Here is a 23,456-nt window from a genome sequence, read left to right on the forward strand (position 1 = left end):
GCGCGTTTTTGATGGCCAGGCCCGTCCGACGGAAGCTATTGGGTCAGACGGTCTGACCCAATACTTTCACATAATTGATTTGTAGTCTTGTATGTTTCACTTCAAAATTAAAGTAAATTGATTATAATACTCTATGTGTTCTATAGTAATCCTTGGACTTCTCTTTTTTTTTCGTAAATACTATTTACACTTTTATTGTGGGAACGAAAGATCATTCTACCTGAAGCAACTTCTTACAACTATTGAATTTCATGTCCCGTAGACTTTCTCATTCTAATAAATACATATATCTCCATTTTCAGTTATATGTGTTAAATAATTAAATTAGAATATATCCTATAATCATATCATCCTATTATATTTAACACATTCGAAATTCATAAAATTGTGGCACCTACTTGACATATAATCATATCATCCTATATATATACATTACTGGTACCCATACAGTGAAGATATTTACCTAACCGGCTAACCATTCTCCATGGTTCACAAAACAGAAACTAAGAATGTCAAAATGTACTTGTTCTATGGAGAGCAAAAATAATTTTTTTCATCTAATTAGACAAACTCCCAGATAAAAGTATAGGATTATGAGTTTTGTACTCAACTCTGAGGCCCTACATATTTGTGCAAGAGAGAAGTTTTAGTTGTTTCACTTACACTGCTTTTCTGTGATTTAGGCTAAATTGCTTTTTAAAAAAGAACTGCTAAATTGCTTTCGTGAACTCAAGTATTAGGAATTTCTCCAATGTTAAACAATATTCTTATCAAGCATTGCTATAATAATAATAAAAAAATCGGTATAACACTAATAATTAAAACTTCTTATAACTCTAAACTAATATCGGTATAACTCTAATTAATACTTCTTATACCTCTAAACAAATGTTGCTATAATTCTATTTAGTAATTCTTATAACTCTAAATAAATGTTGCTATATACTTCTACCTGTTATTTCTTATATTCTAGTAATTACTTCCCACAACTCTTAATAAGTATTTAACTCTAAACATATGTCACTATAACTCTAATTAGTAGTCCCTACAACTCTAAATAAGTATCGTTATAACTCTAATTAGTACTCTAGTATGTGTATAGTATTAGAAAGCAAGAATATGACTTGTATAGTATTAGAAAGCATATATAGTATTAGAAAGCAAGAATATGAATTACTTGATATACCTTTAGTATATGATCCTAATTATCATCAATTAGATTGGATATGCATATTTAAATTTACTTTAGTATCAATTGTTAAATTAGCATAAATAAATAAGCTGATTTTTTTGTACATCATCACCAATATTATGAAATGATTTATATATCATCACTTATTAATAGATCACCAATATGACTTGTACATCATCACTCATGGAAAAAACGTTCCACATATGTAATCTTTAGAAACCATAAAAAACATGATTAGCACAACAACATGTACATATGAGCTTCGAATCATCAACTTAAGCCGTAACTCTTTCTTTAGCCTCTTACGTTGTTGCTGCTTTGTTTGCGTTACTACTATGGTATTGTGGTGTAGTTGGTGCTCCAATTAAAAATATGGGCTTTTGTATACATATGATATTGAAGAAAAGAAGATCTCCCTACTCTATAATATCCAAAGCATACGTATAACTCAATGAATAATTTTGGAGTAGGGCACGTTTTGGAGTAATGGTGAGCTATGACATGGTCTATATTTATACTTGTAATATTGTATATTTAATTGATTTTTTTTTTTTCTAATTCCAAAAATATATATGATTGACTTGATTGACATTTTGGATCCCTTACCCCTAAGATACGGTTGTAATATCAATCAATTAAATAAAAAATGCCAATGATTTAAAACTGATTTAAATTCATAAAGATTTGAGGATACTAATTGCTTAATTAAAGTCATAAATCACCTAAAATTATGGTTGATTGACAATTAGCATAAATATTGATTGATTGATATCTTAATTTTATTACCATGTTAATAATTTTTTATTAATTTCGGATACTAATCTAAATTAAGTGATTGATTAACAATTACCATTAACGGAGGCAATAATTAAGATTGATTGATAATTTAAATTACTTGCCATGTTTAGTTGCTAACTAAAATTTTCGAACATACCAATATAACAACTAAAAATTTCGGCCAAAAGCATATTAATTTAAGATTTTAATTACGTAATTGTAACCATAATTAACGTCAATTACATTAATATACTAATAATTGTTTCCTTAATTATATCGATTACATATCAATTTGATTCTGAATCTTATTACTGATTTCCTAATTTAGTTCAATATCAAATCAATTATATGTGTGATTAAGGGAAATGATTATTCTTTGATTGCCTTGCCACGTAGACACTCTAATTGAGCTTCGAAAAAATAATGATCAACGGAGCATGCCACGTCATGCCACATGGGATTGAAATCTCTAACTTTGCGACACGTGGCCTGAAGGATTCTACTTTATATATATATATATATATATATATAGATAGATAGACTGGGCATCAAATTGAATTTGCTAGGGCTAAAATTCACGTCAATTCAGTCGTCAAATTTATTCAACTACATAACACCAAATAATATTATTTCTGATAATAAAACAATTCATCTTTTTGATAATCGGAATTCCAAACAATAAAAATCAGCAGAGAGCAAAATAATTGAATTAAATGGAACATTAAAGAGATAGAGTACAGCTGAAGTTCAAGTGACGTGAGAACGGAACGCTTGCAAGATTCGATCTCCCAACCACGAATACGCTATCCTCGCCGTCCGTCTGTCAAAGATTCTGCACCGACGACTTTAGCTCTTCACCTCCATTGTCGCCCCTGCTTTTTCTTTAGGCTGATTAAATTTGGGGAAGAACTGTATTGCAAATGACGAAAAACGTAACCTAAACCAAGTAGATATGGTTTGGAGAGAGAAAATATGGGGGAAGAAAATGAAGGATTTATGTCCTCGACTTAAATGCAATTACTAATATATAATGGATCGTATTATAGAGATAATAAGTTCATTATATTGGGTCGTCTATACGTCTTGCTAGAGAAAGCTATAGAACTTCGGATTAGTAAATAAATAAACCCGAAGCCCAATGTAACGGATCCTACAAGGTCACACATTAAACTTGGATCAACAAAAGAAACCTAGAGCCCAAGAGGGCCCTAGGGTGGCCGGCCAAGAGATAGGAAAAGAGTAGAGAAATATGACCTAAATACTTTTATATATTTGGGTTAGGCAGAAAAGAAAACTATCAGTTTATTCTCTTATTATTTTCTCTCTCCTATTCTCTCTCTTCAAAAGTCACGTTATACTCCAAGAAACCAAAGAAGAAGTTTTCTTCCTTTCCAACTAGCATTGGTGGAGTGTTGATCTGGGTTGGTGGACTAAGTAGAGGAATCACATCTGAGATTCTCAATCCGGGTTCTTCAAGCTTTGTGGAAATCACGCTACAAAGGTTATTTCTAAACTTGTATGTGATCCTTAATTGTATATGCATATGATCCTGATTTAAGTGCTTATGAATTTGATTCATGAAATTCCGCTTTATAGTACTTATATATTCCTACAGTGGTATCAGTTTTAGCCTCTTGCATATAGATTTTTGGTCATAAAGTTTAGTTTATGTATGATTAATTTTAATTTGATTAAGGGGAGGAATTAAATTATGGATTGAATAATTAATTGAAATTTGTTAAAAAGAGTTTTAATTACTTTCTTTCTCAATATTTATAGCCGATTTTTTTTTAACCTCCTAAACCCTAATTTTTTCGAAATTTATAAAATTCTGATTTTAGATCTCTAAATTTCGAAATAAATTCATGTTATTAATAAAATTTTCATGCTTAAAATCGTTTATGTATGAAGATAAATTCATTAAAAGGTGTTTTATATGAATTAGTGATTAATTATATGAATAATCTGAAAATTAATTAAAATAGAGATTTTAAATTTAATTTTCTGTATTAAGCATAAAGAGTTATGTTTAATTTGATCAAGATCACTAATTAATTTACAATAATTGTAATTTTACTTCCTTCAATATTAAAAAAAAAAAAGGGAGAAAATTGAAGGAAGAAAGAAAGGAAAGCCAAGGTGGCTGCTCCGTGGTGTGGTCTGCCGGCGTGAAGTCGGGGAGGGAGTCGCAGACGCCGGCGAGTAGTCGCGTCAGCGAGGGAGCACGTGGCGGCAGGCGACGCACGTTGACGTGCGAGCAGTGCTGTTAGCCGTTTCGGTAGTTGATAGGCTGGCGCTGGTGGTCTTCTGCCGGCGTCGGCTCACGGTCTCAAAAACCGGCGAGTTGCCGGTGAAGTCGTCGACAGGAGTGGCCTGCAATGGTTGCCGGAACTTTTGGTGGTGAAACTTGCGTGAAAGCAGTCTTGTGCTGCGTTTCACGGTTTTTCAAAGTTTTAAAATAAAAAAAAAATTTTGATAAAAGAACGTGACTAAAAGACTGGGCAGCAGCCAATTTTTTTTATTTTATCTTTTGGAAGTTTTATTTTGAAAACAGAATTTTGAGAAAGATAAGTAAATTTCAATTATGTTAATTATTGACTTGGTCATAAATTTCAATCCATAATCTGATTTTTTAATCTAATTAAAATTAATTAGGCTAGTTTTAAGGGATAGAATCTTTAGGTGATTAGATATTACTTAAAATTTTATCTTTTTGCTTTAATTAAGAATATTTGATATTTTAATTGATTGGCAAGTATAATATTGATATTATTATGTGGCTTTTATATTATGATATATTTGCTATGTATGACTAGTATGGCCCAAATTAAGATAGAAAATACGATCTGCGTATCGTGATGTATTCTTGTAATTTTAAATACGATCTGCGTATCGTTAAGTATTTTTGTAATTTATTTAATTTAGTTATTATTTAAATTATTTTTGATACTTATGTAATCCAAAGAAGAGTCCATCAAGAGAAGGCCCATGGAAAAGTGGATGGAGATCCATGAAGAGTCCAAGAAGGAGCATTGATGCTTAGTTCTTAGGATTAGGGGCCATACTAGATCATTTTATTTTCGCATTTTATTATTCTTTAAAATGCTTATAAGTTTATTGTATGTTGGTTTTGATGCGCTAGAGTTCACTAATTCATAACAACATAATAAACTTAGGCCCCGTAAATATTAAGGTTTGCTTTTCCAAACATAAAGTACTTATAAAACCCTTAATTAATAGTAATAGGTCATGCCTCCGCAGGGTGTTATCATTAATTTTGGGATAATAAGGTAAAATTGCGAATTTTACAACTTAGTTTGGTTGTCCTTAACAAAATTATCAAAAGCGTTTTGAATTTTGAAGCAAGAGATAGTTAAACATGCGATGTTTATCCATCTAAACAAGAGTTATAAAGTGTTATAATTAGTAAAAGAGTTTACTTACCTTGATAATGTAACGTTAATAAGGCCTCCGTCTGCTTAGTGTTACATGTTGATAGGATCTTGTAAAACACTTATTCATAGGGGACTTTAATTTTGAATAGGTGGTCAACCTAGAAACCTTTTACATGTTTTAGGTTGCTTTATAAACATAAAATTGAACTTTGCCTTATTTTTCTGTCTGTAGATATCATGTCTAATAACAACAACAACAACTCCGGTTTCAACATTCGTCCTTTTCTGGAAAAGGACAGACTGAATGGTGAAAATTTCCTTAATTGGGAAAGGACCTTAAGACTCGTTCTGAGGTTTGAGGGTCGAGAGGACGTCTTAGATACCCCGCTTCCTGTAATAACTGATGAATCAACTGACGCTGAAAAACGTCGTGCAAAACAGGCTAGTGATAAGTCTATACCAATCACTTGTTTGATGGTAGCAGCCATGGAGCCGAACCTCCAAAAGAGGTTCGAAACCAAGGATGCCTACACGATCATGCAAGAGCTGCGGGCCATGTTTAAAACTCAGGCCCGAGTTGAGCGGTATGAGACTAACAGGGAGATCCTTGAATGTCACTTGAAGCCGGGTCAAGCTGTTGGCCCCCATGTGTTCGAAATGATGGGTCTTTTCGAAAACATGGAAAGACTTGGGTTCCCTTATAGGCTCGAGTTGGCTACTGACATCATTCTCCACTCACTACCTGAAAGTTTTAATCAGTTCAGAATGACCTACAATATGAATGAGTCTGAAAAGACTTTGCAAGAGCTGCATGGATTGTTGGTCAATGCTGAAAGGAACATCCCTAAGGTTGAACCAAAGAAAGAGGTTCTGTTGGTTCAAAAGGGAAAGGGTTTCAAAAAGAAATGGGCAGGAAAGAAGGACAAAGGCAAGCAAGTTGCCACTGTCGCTGAAAAACCTAAGCCAACCGCCAAGCCCAAGGTTGCTGCGGAAAGCAAGTGCTTCCACTGTCACAAGATTGGACACTGGAAGAGGAACTGCCCGATATACTTGGAGGAAATAAAGAAGTCTGGGGCTTCTACTTCAGGTATATATGTTATAGAAATCAATTTGACTTCTACTTCTTTATGGGTATTTGATACCGGTTGTGGTTCTCACATAGTTAATGATGTGCAGGGACTAAAAAGAAGTAGGAAGTTGGCAAAAGGCGAGGTAGAGCTACGCGTTGGAAATGGAGCACGAGTTGCTGCACTTGCCGTCGGGAGCTATAGTCTACACTTGCCATCTGGGCTTATTTTAGAATTAAATAATTGTTATTTCGTTCCTACAATAACTAAGAACATAATTTCGGTTTCAGTTTTGGATTCTGAAGGTTTTTGCTTTGAAATAAAGAACAAATGTTGTTCCATTTCTTACAATAATATGTTCTATGCCAGAGCTAATTTGATAAATGGTTTATATGTGCTTGATAAATCATTACAAGTCTATAACATAGATAGCAAGAAAAAGAAATCAAATGATTCTAACCTAACCTATATTTGGCATTGCCGAATGGGTCATATAAACCAAAAGCGCATTCACAAGTTACAAAAGGACGGTATAATTCCATCATTTGATTTCGAATCATTTGATGTATGTGAATCATGCTTAATGGGTAAGATGACAAAATCACCATTTACTGGAAAAGGTGAAAGGGCCAGCGATCTTTTAGGACTCATACATACAGATGTATGTGGTCCTATGAGCACAAAGGCAAGGGGAGGGTTTAATTACTTCATCACCTTCACTGATGATTTGAGTAGATATGGCTATATTTACTTATGAAACATAAGTCGGAATCTTTTGATAGATTCAAAGAGTTCCAAAATGAAGTACAGAATCAACTTGGTAAGACAATAAAAGCACTACGATCCGATCGTGGTGGTGAATATTTGAGCCAAGAGTTTGATGATCATCTAAAGGATTGTGGAATTCTTTCACAATTAACTCCACCAGGAACACCACAGTTAAATGGTGTATCTGAAAGGAGGAATCGAACATTACTAGATATGGTTCGATCTATGATGAGTCTTGCTGATCTACCGATTTCTTTTTGGGGATACGCTCTCGAAACTGCTGCACACACACTAAATAGGAGCCCGTCAAAGGCTGTAGAAAAGACTCCATATGAGTTATGGAATGGAAAACCTCCAAACTTGTCTTTTCTTAAAATCTGGGGATGCGAGGTCTATGTAAAGCGGTTACTATCAGACAAACTCGCACCCAAGTCAGATAAATGTCTCTTTGTGGGATATCCAAAAGAGACAAGGGGTTATTACTTCTATAACCGTCAAGAGAACAAAGTGTTTGTTGCTCGTGATGGTGTCTTTCTTGAAAAGGAATTTGTTTCTAGAAAGACAAGTGGGAGTAAAATAACACTCGAAGAAATTCGAGATGAGCAACAACTGGACGTGGCTCACACCATGTCAGAGACGGCCCAACAAGACGAAAGTCATGTTGAGGAGATAACGTATTCAACGCTGAACCTCCTACCGTCCCATTCGAAGTTGAATCAAGCGAAAATCTTCAAACTGTTGAAGAGAACGTTTCTCTTGATGCTCAGACCCGCGTAGGTCAGTAGACCAAGGATTCCAAACAAAAGGTTGGTTGATTTCCTAATGACTGAAATTCTGAAATTATGATTTTGGAAAATTCAGAACCTACTACCTACAAACAAGCTTTGACGAGCCCAGACTCTGAGAAATGGCTTGAGGCCATGAAATCCGAGTTAGACTCCATGTCTGAGAATAAAGTTTGGACACTGGTTGACTTGCCTGGGGGTTAACCCTATTGGATGCAAGTGGGTGTTCAAATTGAAAACAGACAAAGATGGAAATGTCTATGTCTACAAAGCAAGACTGGTTGCAAAAGGATTCAGACAAGTTCATGGTATAGACTATGATGAGACCTTTTCTCCAGTAGCAATGCTTAAATCAATTCGGATACTTTTAGCGATTGCTGCATTTTTCGATTACGAAATTTGGCAGATGGATGTCAAAACCGCATTCTTGAATGGGTTCTTGAATGAGGATGTGTACATGACACAACCTGAAGGTTTTGAAGATCCAGAAAATCCTAAAAGGGTTTGCAAGCTTCAGAGATCCATTTATGGATTGAAGCAGGCATCTCGGAGCTGGAATCTTCGGTTTGATGAGGCAATCAAACAATTTGGTTTCATCAAAAGCGAAGAAGAGTCTTGTGTTTACAAGAAGTTTAGTGGGAGCAGCTTAGTCTTCTTGGTTCTGTATGTAGATGACATACTAATCATGGGAAACGACATACCAATGCTTGAGTCAGTCAAGGAATGGTTAAAAAGTTGTTTCTCTATGAAGGACCTTGGAGAAGCTGAGTACATACTGGGAAGTCAGATAGGTCTCGAAGGATGATTGGGCTAGTCAAGAAACTTATATTGATAAGGTTCTTACAAGGTTCAACATGGAAAACTCGAAGAGAGGTTTCGTTCCCATGTCACATGGCATATCGCTTAGCAAGAGTCAGTGCCCGACTGAGCCTGATGAGTTAAAGCGAATGAGTAGCATTCCTTATGCTTCGGCTATAGGGTCTATTATGTATGCCATGATAAGTACTCGACCTGATGTTGCATATGCCTTGAGCATGTGTAGCAGGTTCCAAGCAAATCCAGGAGAAGCACACTGGACTGCAGCTAAGAGCATCCTTAAGTACTTAAGGAGGACTAAAGGCATGTTCTTAGTATATGGGGGACAAAGTGAGTTGGTTGTTGAAGGTTACACGGATGCAAGCTTCCAAACCGACAGAGATGACTACCGCTCTCAGTCAGGGTATGTCTTTCGTCTGAATGGAGGAGCAGTGAGCTGGAAGAGCTCAAAGCAAAGCACTGTAGCAGACTCTACGACAGAATCAGAATATTTAGCAGCAGTTGAAGCAGCTAAGGAAGCAGTTTGGATAAAGAAATTCTTGACAGAGCTGGATATCGTACCTAGTGTTCTGGAAGGAATTGAGTTGTTTTGTGACAACAATGGTGCTATTGCGCAAGCAAAAGAGCCAAGGTCACATAACAAGTCCAAGCATGTGATGAGGAAGTATCACCTCATTCGAGAGATAGTTGACAGGAAGGATGTCAGAATCTGCAAAGTTCATACGGATGAGAACGTGGCTGATCCGCTAACTAAACCCTACCTCAACCCAAGCATGAGTGTCACGCTAGGGCTATAGGCTTGAAGCAAATGTTAGAGTGGCTTTAGATTGTACTAGGTTTAGAGAAACTTATTACAATGTAAAGACATGGTTTTGCTATTTATGTTTATGATAATAAATTTTGTCTTATTTAATTTTGGTTTGGTATTAAATAAAATGTCCAAAATATATCTTGAATTCTATGGTTTTGTCAAATATGTGATTTGATGAATGAAACACCATAAGTGAACAGAATTCATAGAATATTAAAGTTCCTAATCTAAGTCATTAAATGGACATAAATGACTTATTAAAGGGATTAGCATATAAGATTGATTGATAGCGCCGTTTCATGGGCTATGGAAACATAGAGATGTTTAATCAATCATATGGACATGTATAGTTGATACATAGTCGAACTTGACCTACTTAGAAGTTTTATAACTTCGAAATTATATTAGTAGATTCCTGAGACATGAGTAGAACATTACTTAGCCCAATGATTAGTATAGCTTTGATACTGTCAAACGTCATGCCGTAAAAGGGGACTATAAAGGCAGCATTCAGGTTGTGCTAAAAGTTGAGTGGGAGTATTGGTTACTACAAGATTGGAAAAGTCCTCCTATATGAGATAGGATAGGTGTCTTGGCCCCTTGAAGAGTGAAAAATTGAAAATGCATGGCCGTGCTCAAATGGATCATTCGATGATCATTTGTTGACAATTTGAACTCGGATTTCAAGGAATAATTTGAAAGCTAGTATGGATGATATAGAAATATGATCATACTATCAAATTAAGACATTAAGAGACTTGAGGAATAAAAACATTGCACACTCGTCTCGGACAAGTGGGAGATTGAAGGATTTATGTCCTCGACTTAAATGCAATTACTAATATATAATGGATCGTATTATAGAGATAATAAGTTCGTTATATTGGGTCGTCTATACGTCTTGCTAGAGAAAGCTATAGAACTTCGGATTAGTAAATAAATAAACCCGAAGCCCAATGTAACGGATCCTACAAGGTCACACATTAAACTTGGATCAACAAAAGAAACCTAGAGCCCAAGAGGGCCCTAGGGTGGCCGGCCAAGAGATAGGAAAAGGAGAGAGAATCTGACCTAAATACTTTTATATATTTGGGTTAGGCAGAAAAGAAAACATCAGTTTATTCTCTTATTATTTTCTCTCTCCTATTCTCTCTCTTCAAAAGTCACGTTATACTCCAAGAAACAAAGAAGAAGTTTTCTTCCTTTCCAACTAGCATTGGTGGAGTGTTGATCTGGGTTGGTGGACTAAGTAGAGGAATCACATCTGAGATTCTCAATCCGGGTTCTTCAAGCTTTGTGGAAATCACGCTACAAAGGTTATTTCTAAACTTGTATGTGATCCTTAATTGTATATGCATATGATCCTGATTTAAGTGCTTATGAATATGATTCATGAAATTCTGCTTTATCTATATCTATATATAAAGCTAAGTTCATTATGCCTACGTGTCAAGCTAATATACATCATGCCAAATGTCGTCTTCTCATGTGGCTTCAAAATTAAATTGCCACGTGTAGATTGGTAAACAGCTAATGCTTATGTGTTGATTGCATACCGCTCTAACGCGTGTCATAATCTTTATAACTAGGCAAGAAGCATCAGTAAATAAATTATAATATTTCAAATTAGGAAGTATTGTTATAATGTTCCTTAAATCAAGCAAAGAATCATGTACTAAATTAATGGCTTAGAACAAATTGTCGTATATCATTCAAAATTAACAGCCTTGATTGGAATCAATCATAGTAGTATTTTGCCTGCTATATAATAGAATCCTCCAAAATCATTACAATACATCTCTTTTTTTTCTTAATATTTGCAATGTAATTCAGGACTTTCGGGAGTTAGTCTTTTTACTTAGGAATTCACACATTGACAAATATAACAAGAAAAAACTATAGTTAGAGAGTTTGTACCCAATAGCAGTTCATCATTATCAGTTTCAGTTCTTGATAAGCATCCAGTTAGGTCTTAAATACTAATAATAAGTCATTAAATAATAATAAGTTATTTGATAAATAAATTAGGAACTGGACTGAACTGAACTAACTGATCGCAATTGAATTGAACTCAACTGAACTGATTGTAATTAAACTAAACTGAATCAAACTGAACTGAAAATAAGCTGGGAGATCAGACCCTTCCTCCAATTTTGTGTTATAATACGTGTGGTGAAGGATGTGATTGATAATATGGTTACTTGTTCAGTTGTTGTTATAGCCTCATAAATAGAAAAGGGTTCTAACCAACAGACTATGTCTATAAATTTATTTATATTTTTTCAACAAGGTGCATATATAAAAAGATTGATATATAATATCTACTAAAAGAACTAAAGTGATGAAGGCCCGAAGGGTCTTATTTTGACTGCTTTTTAGATCTACAAATTAGATAAAAGTAATAAATAGGCAAATATAATATCTTAAATTTATAAATTTAAAAGTTAATTTACACATACATCCTTAGATTTTCGTACCATGTACTCTCTCCGTTTCAAAATATAAGGCGTGTATGATGTTCAAGGTTAGACCTTGACCGCTAATTACTCTCAATCTATATTGATAAAAAAAATTTAAAAAAATAGAGAGATATTTTTGGTCAAAACAAATTTTTGTAAAGCATGAATGCCTTATATTTTGAAACGGAGGGAGTACTTGGCAAATATTACAATAATTACATGATATTCTTATAAAAAAAATTACATGTTGCATTGTTTATTTTTCGAAAGTGATCCTAATACTACCTCCTTTTTTTATGTAACATTTGATAAATATGATCTACCCACTAAAAAGACAAATGTCGCATATAAAGAAAACAAAAAAAGTATATAGTACTTTGAGTGTTATGTAACTTTATTTCCTGAAAGCCATTAAATAACTAATTCTTAATACAAAAAGAAATTGATATTTTTTATAAATAACATGTTTGTCGTTCTTTCGCAAAATAAGGCTCACTATGTACTAATATTTACTATTATAATGAAATTTAGAATTTTAAGCTGGTGGGTAAGAAATATATTAAGGTGGTCATTTGAGATGCATAAATATTGATACGGTGTATGAAAATTATTCTTCATCAAGATCAGATGGCCAACGAAATTGAACCTGATACAATTTCATAGGGCAGATGAAGAGAATTGGTTCTGGAGTTCCTGAAGTAAAGGAATAATATCCTTAATGAACTAAATCAAGTTGTTGTAACAACAAATCTTAAGATTATTGTAAGTGTATCTTAACTAACCTTATCTTTACATAAGTTATTATCATTAAGTCACACTAAATCTCCTGGGTCATCTCATATAGTTATACAAGTTATAGTTTATGGTTATGCTGCAGATATATATTGAACTAAATTAATTCAATACAAATAAGCTTTTTTCATTTTTTGATAAGAACACAAAGCTTTTCGTAACTTTTACATCTGAAACTCACATTTTATGATAATGAACTGATGGAGGTTTCCAAAAATATACTTTATAAAGAGATTCCATATTAGAATTAGAAATATTGTATATATAGTTAGTGATCTTTTAATCATTATTATTGAATCATTATCAATAATATATCTTATTTCATAATTTTGTATGGTGTACCTAGAATATAAAATTATCAATATTTTTTTCCGATAGTGGTAGTAATATAGTGAAGTAATATACAATGATTAGCAAGACATATAAAAACTATATATCATATGTACAAATTGGTGTGCTAATTTTGCATGTTCTTTCCTACTTTCAAATGAAACAACAAATATTGTGTGCTCTGGATAAATACAATAAATTTATTGTCAAACCAATTCACTTAATTTTAATCAAAATATATCACTTTTTTAAGTCAAAGTGAGTCATTTTACAACTTTAAAGAGATATTTCAACCAAAGTGTGTAACTTTTAATCTTAAATAGGCCACTTCTAGATTAATAAAATTGATATATTTAAGGCAAAAATATACCCCCATCACAATAATTTACAGTATATCTATCTTACTAAAGAATTTGTATAAATGAAATAGTCAATCAATATCTTTTAGTATATATATCTAACCAACAAAAAACTTCCCGTGTATTTTATCATGACATTAGCTACATCAGCCATTGAATGCACGGGTCATAAGCTGATTTTAAAATATATTTTATTACACAATATGATTATAAAAACTTTAAATCATGAGCTAATATTCTGACCATGATTTTAGGATAAACATCCTAAAATAAAAATTAATAAAACAAAATATTTCCGCGCGTTAATGTGTTTTTTTTTTTGTTTCATTTACGTATTTATAGATGTATATATCACAATTATAAGATTTTCAAACTTCAAAATGTTGTAACAAAGGATTTGTATATATCATCTAATATGATTTTACATTTTATATTCTTTTAACCTTAAATGCAATTGAATTTATAATAATAATATAAGAACACTACTTAATAAATAAAGCAATTCCCGTGCACTATGAACTGGTCCAAATTATATCTAAATAAAACCTCCCGTGCATTTTTGCACGGGTTAAAAGCTAGTAGTACTTATATATTCCTACAGAAAAGGATTTTGAAAGCTAGGGTTTCGGTGGGAGTGAGGAGAGAGAAAGGAATAGGAGAAACAGAGAGAAGAGGAGATGCAAAGAATAGGAGACAAACAAACACGTTGCACAGTAAGGGTAGGTCAGGAATTTCAAGAAGTTGAAAGGGTAAAATAATAAGTCCACTGTTACTCAGCTACACTAAATCAACCGGATTAAATGGTCAACAAAAGCTAATAGAAAAGATAAAAAGAAAAAGAAAATAAAGGAATTGGTTGCAAGTTGAAAAGAAAAAGAAGAACGGAAGTGGAACTAGGCCAACGAGCTCCTCGTGCACTATTGTTTGACAGTTCTTTTTTTTTATTTTTTTAATGGAGCACTGTTATCAAATTTATCAATTGTCACTACCGAAATTAGCCAAGATCTATAACAAAAGCTGGTTTTATAGAAGAGTTGGAGAGTAGTGGAAAATCAACAATTTTCAGATTCCGAATCGAAATCAAAGGAAGGTGGAAGAAAGATGGAGGTGATACTGATGCCGTTTCACGGGCAAGGTCACATGAACACTATGCTTCAATTCGCCAAACGCTTAATTTGGAAAGGCGCTGGCAACATCCGTGTGACCCTTGCCACCACCCTCTCCACCACCCAAAAAATGATCAACTCCGACAACGAAAACTTACGATTCATAACAACAAAGTCCATCTATGACGACACAGATGATGCCAAACTGAACTTCAAGGCCCGATTCGACAGGTTCCAATCCCAAGCCTCTGTCGAACTTGGACGCCTCATCTCTACTAGGAGCAGCAGCTCAGCAGGGAAGTGTTTGCTTGTCTACGATGCTAATCTATCGTGGGCGTTGGATGTGGCCAAGCAGCAGGGTGTACCAGGAGCAGCTTTCTTCACACAGGCGTGCGCTTATGTTGCATCTTTCTACTCTATGTTTCTTGAGGAGTATGCAGACAATCATGATCATCCTGTTATTGCTGCTGCCAATGCTAATGCTAATGCTAGTCCTCCGCTGTGTGTGATTGTGCCGTCACCGGAGGAGCTCGAGCGAGGTCTTCCTAGCCTTCTGTCGTTCTCCTCTACTGCTACTGACACGAAGCCTCTTCACCCTATCATCCGAATGATGTTGTCCCATATGTCTAACCTTCATCTTGCTGACTTGGTTCTCTTCAACTCTTTTGATAACCTCGAGGACGAGGTGTGTTAAATTAACTCCTTCAAACTAATTCTGCCTTTTATATGTTTTAATTTATTCTTATAGCTGTTGTTCTGACTTGAAGATTTCTCTTGTTTTCTGTTCCTTATTTTCTGAAACTGGGGAACAAAACTTAATCTGCCCTTTTACTTGCTTATAAACTTATAATACAGGAATTAGTTTCAAATAGTTGAAAAACCTGTTTGAAGATTTTTGATTCAAATTATTCATTACTGACATAGTGATATGCAAAACAAAAAAAAGCTTTGCTTTCGTCTTTAACTCAGCCGACCTAATTGCTCTAATGAAGAGCTGCCGCCGATCTCTTGTTGAGAACATTTGATTATCGTAAATTAGGCCAGGATTATAACCAATCAGCTAAAAAACAATATGTAGTTGATACCTGGGAAAAAGTTGAAAATTTTGGCCTACAAACTTCTCTTTGTTCTCATTCTGTAGACGAATCATGCATCACAAAATAGCATGGGATGTGTCCCTGTCTTAGTATTCCTCCCCAGTGATTTCACCCTCGGATTGCTTTTCTCATTTTAAAGAGGTTCTCAAGAAGAATTGAGGGTGTCCATCTAAAATTGGAAAACTACCATGTAATTGACTCAATTTGAACAAAAAAAATAGGCAGAATCCCCCATAGTAATAGTAAAGACCAAATCAAGATACCGCCTATTGTTTTTTATACTTGATTTGGTCTTGGCACTTTACACTAATGGATAATCTATATTTCTTTAGGTTGAGTGCACTTTATGTTAATGAATAATCTATGTAAACATGTGCATTAAGCCTTAATCTCAACTACCTCTATTTAGACTTGAGTTACATTTAGTATATATTGTGATTCGTACGTCGAGTAGCCTTTCAGCCTCTTTGATTGGAGATATCAAATATCGTCAACTGCGCTGTGGTTTAAGATGCGCTTAACCCATGTGAATTTTTACACAATCCTGATTCTTGTTTTCATCTCCTGTGATTCGTGCATTAACCTCTATAATCCACCAAGATAATAAATCTAAAATCAGCCTATTTCAAGATGTCTTATTAAATACTGTATGTGAAGTTACACTGCTAATTTCTAGAGATTTGACTGACCCTGCAGGTTGTCAAGTGGATGGCAAATTTATGGCCTGTTCGGACCATTGGACCTACACTTCCATCGGCATACCTTGACAAGCGTGTTGAGCATGATGTCGACTATGGTTTTAACCTCTTTAAGTCAAATAATGACACTTGCTTGAACTGGTTGAATGCCAAACAAGTTGCCTCAATTGTGTATGTTTCATTTGGCAGTGCTGCTGCTTTGAGTGTAGAGCAGACAGGAGAAATAGCAGAGGCGTTGAAGCATATCCCGAGTAGTTTCCTATGGATAGTAAGGGAAACTGAGCACAGCAAGCTACCTGATAATTTCATTAATGAAACTTCAGATAAAGGTTTGGTGGTGTCCTGGTGCCCCCAGTTGGATGTCCTGGCACATGAAGCGGTGGGTTGTTTTGTTACCCATTGTGGTTGGAACTCGACAATTGAGGCATTGAGCTTTGGGGTGCCAATGTTGGCAATGCCGCAATTCATGGACCAAATGATTGATGCACATTTTGTGGATCAAATTTGGGGTGTTGGAGTTAAACCCAAAGCAAATGAAAAAGGATTAGTTTCTCGCGAGGAAATTACACATTGCCTTGAAGAAATCATGCATGGACAAAGAGCAGAGAAGATTAAGGAGAATGCGGGAAAGTGGAAAGCCTTGGCTAAGGAGGCAGTGGGCGAGGGAGGCAGCTCAGATAAGCACATCGATGAAATCATCGACCTGCTTGCATCATTATAATGGCTGTTGCTATCATGCTATGTGCTCATAAGTGTCATCTCCTGTAATGAATTTCTTTTCTCAATTAGTTGGACATTCAAATAGTTATTAACTTTTGATTCGAGGTTTTGAACAATCATAAAAAGGTTGAAAATCGCTTTTGCTATATATTGTTGTGAAGAGGATTTAATCTGTGTCTAAATATTCATGATTATTGATACGTGTCGTTTACCGCATTAAATTCCTACCAGCCAATGTGTTGGTGGTGTTTCCGACAGGCTAGTAGCTCGTAGGGGTTATCCTTGGGCTGACTTAATTTCCTAATAAAAAAAAGGGTGGTGTTCTACCTAATTTACATCAATTCGAAGAAAACGATAACTGAAGGTCGTCAAATTAGCGGTAGCAATGCTTGCGACAAATCGGAGATTGCTGTAAATTTCTCAATCTTCCCTACCAGAAAGAGGTCTGCTTGTATTATAATTGTTCTTCTCTATCTTTGATTTTGCTGCTACTTTTGTTGATTTCGTCGAATTTTGCTGCTACTTTTTGGACTATGAATTATATTCGAATTATCCAGTTGTTTCGCTCAATTTTCCTATAGTAATCCATCAATTCGATGATTTACCAATTACTTAATCACTGCATTGTTATCGGAGTTTGATTCATGACAAAATGTGGGCCGAATTTGAGGTTTTTTTTAATTTCTCGTATGAATTAGCTTCAGCATTTAATTACCTAATAAACCCCAGAGAGTAAAGAGTCCCCCTTTTCTGAAATCTAGTTGAAAAATCTGTTGTGTACTCACCAGGGTCGAGCTCAAATTATAATTTTTTGAAATTTTTCCATTGAATTTTTATTGCTTTGAGTTTTTCTTTGAGCAAGAAAAGGGCACCTGATTGTGAACTTTTATTGCTTTGATCTTTCTGTAGTGCTTGAAGTTCGATGTTTTTTTAATCTGAAAAACAGGTTAGATAAAAATTCTCGAGTGTTCTACTTGATGAGACTTGATTGGTGGTGTTTTGAGGGATTTTGGTATGGTGTTTGTGATTTTGGCCTTGATTTTAGTTTCATTTGTTAGTTGCTAGCTAGGTAGCACCAATACTTCGCATAGTTTGAAGCTGATCAGGCCCTTGATGCGGCACTTGCCATGACGCTGGCAGAAAAAAAGGGGAAGAAGGGATGATTTTTTTGATGGGAAGATTGTTATCAGTCTCCCTCCCTTGTCCTTTCTTCTTTTGTCTATATGCATTGTCCAGAAAAATGGTATTGATTTCCTCTGCAGTAGGTGGGATGCTATGATACTGCATGTTTTCTTCACAAGCTCTTTAAAATGTTCAGCTGTCAATGTGTGAAGTGTTTTGTCTTCTAAATGGTGGTGATGTTTGTAGAAAACATGTTCAAGTTGGAAAGCGGTGCAATTGGGGAGCTTGTTGGCAGTAAAATGCTTATCATGGCTGTCATAGACCTGCTGATAGAATTTTATGTGAGTATGCTCTAATTAACATGTTGTAGTAGTGACAACACATTTACATTACCCACTAATGTCCTATAAGCATTATCAATTGTTTCTTATTTGTATTTTCTTAACTTTTAAGTGCTTGTCCTTTTGACGTTTTAAAATGACGTAAGTAATATATGTGCTTGTAGGTGGAGATTGGATGTGATGACCCTCATAAAGGCATCTTTGAGCTGGAGTTAGAAGATGAGCAGATACACTAGATGAGGATGATGATGATGATGGAGGTGAGGTATGTTGGATATGTCATACATTAGTTTTAAATTGTGCATTTTTGGACTTCTTTTGGTTCTTAGTTACTATAGCATGTTCAGTCAACGAAACTCATTAAGTATGGGAATGGTGAAGAGGTATCTATCTATATCTATATATATATCTAAAGTAAAATCCTTCAGGCCACGTGTCGTTCAGTTAGCGATTTCAATCCCACGTGGCATGACGTGGCATGCTCCTTTGCTCAGTATTTCTCGAAGCTCAATGAGAGTCTCCACGTGTCACACGAATCAAAGCATATATAATTAACGTCAATTAAGGATTTTAATTGATATGTGATCTACATAATTAAGGAAACGTTTATTGGAATAACGTAATCTTTGAAATCTATGTGAACCAAATTGCACGTGAAAATAAAAAAAAAAAATTGAATATGAATCACGATATTAATTGATACATTTTCGAATCAATTAAGGAATCAATTAAGGAAATCTCAATATCAATCACGGTTGTAATTGATACTAAACCAACCAACCATGCTAATAATAAGGAAATAATTTTACATTATTATAATTACAAATAAATTAAAAACATTAAAGTGGTAATTATACTCTCACAATTAGGGAGGATATTAGAAGATAGATTTCGGAATTAAATATTCGAATCAATTAGGAATCAATTAAGGAAATTTGAATATCAATCACGATTGTAATTGATACTAACCCAACCACCATGCTAATATTAAGGAAAGAATTTTATATGGTGGTAATTATACTCGGCCATATGTAGTATAAATGTCAATGGTTATTTGGCCTTTGTCTCACCACACCACACCATAACCCAAACTTTCGTAATTTTTACAATTAAAAGAGAGTCCAAATGACGTTTTTTGGATGGTCATGGCACACCATAAAACATTTTTTCGTTTCTTATTCATGCGCTTGTATGAGATTAGTTTCAAAAAAATACTAAATCAAAACCAATCTAATAACCATAAACGTGATATGTCCGTAATTGAAGATGTATTTCATGAAGTCCTATGTGAAGCACAATGCGCCTCAATTGAAGATTCTGCGTGTAAACGAAAAACGTGTGAAGATACATGGCATCCGAAATTGGCACACTCTAATTTCTTTGATGTTAATGCAATGGTTTTAACACTATTTCGTTCGGGTCGTCTTTTGTGTCATAAAGTATCAACTGAATTCACGCACGATATATGTTATGATTCGCCTATATGGGATACTATTGAAGACGTTTGTTCATCAAAATCTGGGTTTAGGTCTACTTGGATTGTGATAACATGATGTTGTACTACCTACACACTTTACCTCCAAGGATTCATAAAGTGTGCCATGAGTGTTTCGAAGAATTGAATTTGGTCGACGGAAATCCTCTTCATTTTAGAAATAAAACTTTGTTGTATTATATTGCAAAGAATGATTAGCAAGTTGTCTTACATACTCCTTTATATTAATGTAGTGTGTTAATTTTCTTAATTGAATTACAAAATAAGTGCAATTAGAGTTGTACTATTTATTTGTCAATCTTAATATAAAAAAAAAACGTGTTTGCTATTATAACTCACGGTTGGTGATTACTACATGCAATAAATTCAAGCTTTTAAATACCAACCAATGCATGCAAGCCATTAAATATTATCTACCACCTAATGCATGCAATACATTAAATGATGTTTTTTTTGTCTATAAAATAGACTTGAAGAATCCGGTTTTCATTAACCCTCTTGCTTCCAATACATCAAAATCTGTTTTTAAATTTCCAAGCTAAATATCCTTCTAATTTCTGAAAAAACAACTTATTTCATTAAATTGATCCTAAAATTGCTGAACATGTCAATGATATTGATGAGTCTATGATGGAATTTTTTGAAGCATGGTCTGCCATTGATGAACAGATTGCGAATTCTCTAAAAGCACTAGAGAAATTAGAAGAAGAAGATATGGAAACCATGGGTTATGTTGGTATGATTATCACCTTTCGTAATAAGATTGAACTTGCAACAATAGAAGCAAAGGAAAGAGTTCCGTATTTGGATTCCCTAATAAATGATTAATGTAATTAAACGTGTGTAACCATTGGGGATGAAAAGATGAGATGATGTCTTGAAGAATGAAGTATTCAAATTTTCTTATGTATTGTTTTGCATTTTCGTATTAAATATGTATTACATATCTCTATTTATTTTTCATGGTCATGAATCTTGTTTAATAAAGAAAAAGTCTTGCAGTACATGACTAAATTGCTTAAGTGGAATTTCATAGTAATATATTTGCTATTTTTCCCCTCAAAAAAAAAATGTATATCTCTTTAGTTATCATGGTCATGAATTAAGTTTAATCAAGAAAAAGTAAAATATAATGCATAATTTTTTTTTCGGATCTATAATAAAAACTCCACTACAATTTATATCTAACATAATTATTTTGTATATTTCGATCTAACATTGAACATATCACCATGGAATACTCTTATGTGTGTTAAAGATTTTGATTTGATTTACCTTTTAATATATTGATTCGTTACCAAACATATGCATTAAAACACTAATAAAAACGTTAATATTTAGCAGTTTAGAAACGAAATATTCCAGTGAATTTTTTATTGATTGATTCCGAAATTAAATGATTTCAAGAGACACATACTTTTATTTGCGGTATTGTTTGTCTTATATATATTGAACATACAAAAGTTAGTTCTATTGTGATATTTTTTTCCAAGATCAAGTTGTTTTATTCTTTTTTGTGAAATGGATCCTCATGTCAATAAGGTGCGAAAAAATGAATTTACATTGCTAAATTCTTTGAAGAGGCAAGTTCACGTTGAAAATAAGGAAATAGGTATATATATATATACTGCATTTTTTTTTTCCACACGTTTCTTTGTTTTTTTTTTAAACTTAATTTTTTACATTCTTATAAAACATTCTAACAAAAATAAATCCTTTTTCGATTTTTAATCACAGTATAGTTTTTTAAAAAAACATAAATTCGTTCCATGCATGCTATGTAAATACGAAATCTATAACTTATATCTGAATTATGATAATTCTCTTTTTATTTTTTACAATAATAATATATTATATTATATATATTATATATATATATATATATATATATATATATATATTATTTTAGATATATAGATATTAATAATGTTATAGATTATTTTTAATATTTTTGGTTACATTCATGTGAGAAATGTAGTTATCCATATAAAGTTATATTCGATATCACAACAATATAGAACTATCAATTTTCGCCTCTTTGTTCTATTTGGGTTTTTCTTTATTTTTGTCCACATTTAGAATTATTTGTATCATAAATATATATGCATGTGAAATACACAATCTTCGTAAATGTGTAATTCTTAAAAAATGACATGTTAGGTGTTGTTGGAGTACTCATCTATATGGGACGTGTTCAATCAAAAATTAATCGACAAAGCAACAAACAATATATCATACTAATTGACAAAGGTAGTTTTATAATTTTGTGATTTATATTACATGTAATTGTAGTTCATTTTTTTTTGCCATAATCAATATATTGATTCGTTGTTTCTACTTATATCATATACTGCTATGAAACTATGCGTTGTCGACAATTTTTTGACCATTTAGAACAATTAAGTTCTGACATATTACAAGAGCTATGGTTGTTTTAGCAAGAGGATTGGTTTTGAAAAATGACGACGGTAAGCATGAAATTGTATTATTTAGGTAACATATGTTACAATCTGATTTAAATTACTTTTGTCTTTTACTACATTTCATAGGCATTTATTTGCAATCGTTGAAAACACACAAATCATGATCAATCCTAGGACAAAGATTGCAAGCAACTAAAACAATGGTAAGCTACTATGTATACTTACATGCGATTTGATCATTTTTACAATATGCGCAACTTAACGTGTTCCTTAAATACATGTTTTATTGGGTTAATTAGGTTTCGTAACGATCAATTTGTCCGACACAAGACAATGGATAAATAAGACTTCTCTTCCGCTCAATAGATTACTATGCATCTCAATTCAATGCGTTTATCCATTTCTGAGTTTCACAAATACAACGGAGTATGTCCTATCTGATATTTACTTTATAATATCTTATATTTCGTTTATATTTATATAATATGTAAATTAAATTCATTATTTCATTGTAGGGATGCAAGTGTAGGGTTGTTGGGAGAATAGATGATATTATAAAGTAAATAGTTCGAATTCCTATTCATAATACAAAATTAAGGATATAAGTGGGTCATTAAGTGTTGGACTATCTCACAAGCAAATATGTTTTATATTACAATTGTCCACTCTTGATCTACCAAAACGAACTGAAGAGGTATGTATGTTAATATTAGAACTTCTAGATACAACTACAACTTTGTAATATAAATTTCGCATTATCGCTAATGATTGTTTTTTGTAGGTTAAATACATGGACAACTACGGACCAAACTGTTCTCTCTAATTGGAGAGCATATGTTTTCGTACTTGAAGCGACATTGCTATGTTTTAAATCTAAAGTTCATAAGTTGTGGATGTTACACA

At 33.5% G+C, this 23,456-nt stretch overlaps 2 protein-coding genes across 2 annotated transcripts; both read left to right on the plus strand.

Annotated features, from left to right (window-relative positions):
- Positions 1-8,805: 8,805 nt before the first annotated feature.
- Positions 8,806-11,460, plus strand: LOC125493428 (secreted RxLR effector protein 161-like). Its single transcript, XM_057391413.1, has 2 exons — positions 8,806-9,551; positions 11,445-11,460. Exons 1-2 carry the CDS (start codon positions 8,839-8,841, stop codon positions 11,458-11,460), a joined length of 729 nt encoding a protein of 242 aa, XP_057247396.1. The 5' UTR covers positions 8,806-8,838.
- Positions 11,461-14,453: 2,993 nt separating this feature from the next.
- On the plus strand, positions 14,454-17,318 carry LOC104899326 (UDP-glycosyltransferase 74E1). Its single transcript, XM_010686501.4, has 2 exons — positions 14,454-15,342; positions 16,451-17,318. Exons 1-2 carry the CDS (start codon positions 14,653-14,655, stop codon positions 17,171-17,173), a joined length of 1,413 nt encoding a protein of 470 aa, XP_010684803.2. The 5' UTR covers positions 14,454-14,652; the 3' UTR covers positions 17,174-17,318.
- The last annotated feature ends 6,138 nt before the right edge of the window (positions 17,319-23,456 follow it).

This window comes from Beta vulgaris, chromosome 1 (genome assembly GCF_026745355.1).
Source record: "Beta vulgaris subsp. vulgaris cultivar EL10 chromosome 1, EL10.2, whole genome shotgun sequence".
Taxonomy (NCBI): Eukaryota; Viridiplantae; Streptophyta; class Magnoliopsida; order Caryophyllales; family Amaranthaceae; genus Beta; species Beta vulgaris.

Bases quoted from the DNA above. Each gene is read 5' to 3' on its own strand.
- LOC125493428 (XM_057391413.1), top strand. From the start codon at position 8,839: ATGGAAAACTCGAAGAGAGGTTTCGTTCCCATGTCACATGGCATATCG.
- LOC104899326 (XM_010686501.4), top strand. From the start codon at position 14,653: ATGGAGGTGATACTGATGCCGTTTCACGGGCAAGGTCACATGAACACT. The intron at 15,343-16,450 runs GTGTGTTAAATT...CTGACCCTGCAG, and splicing joins TTGATAACCTCGAGGACGAG to GTTGTCAAGTGGATGGCAAA.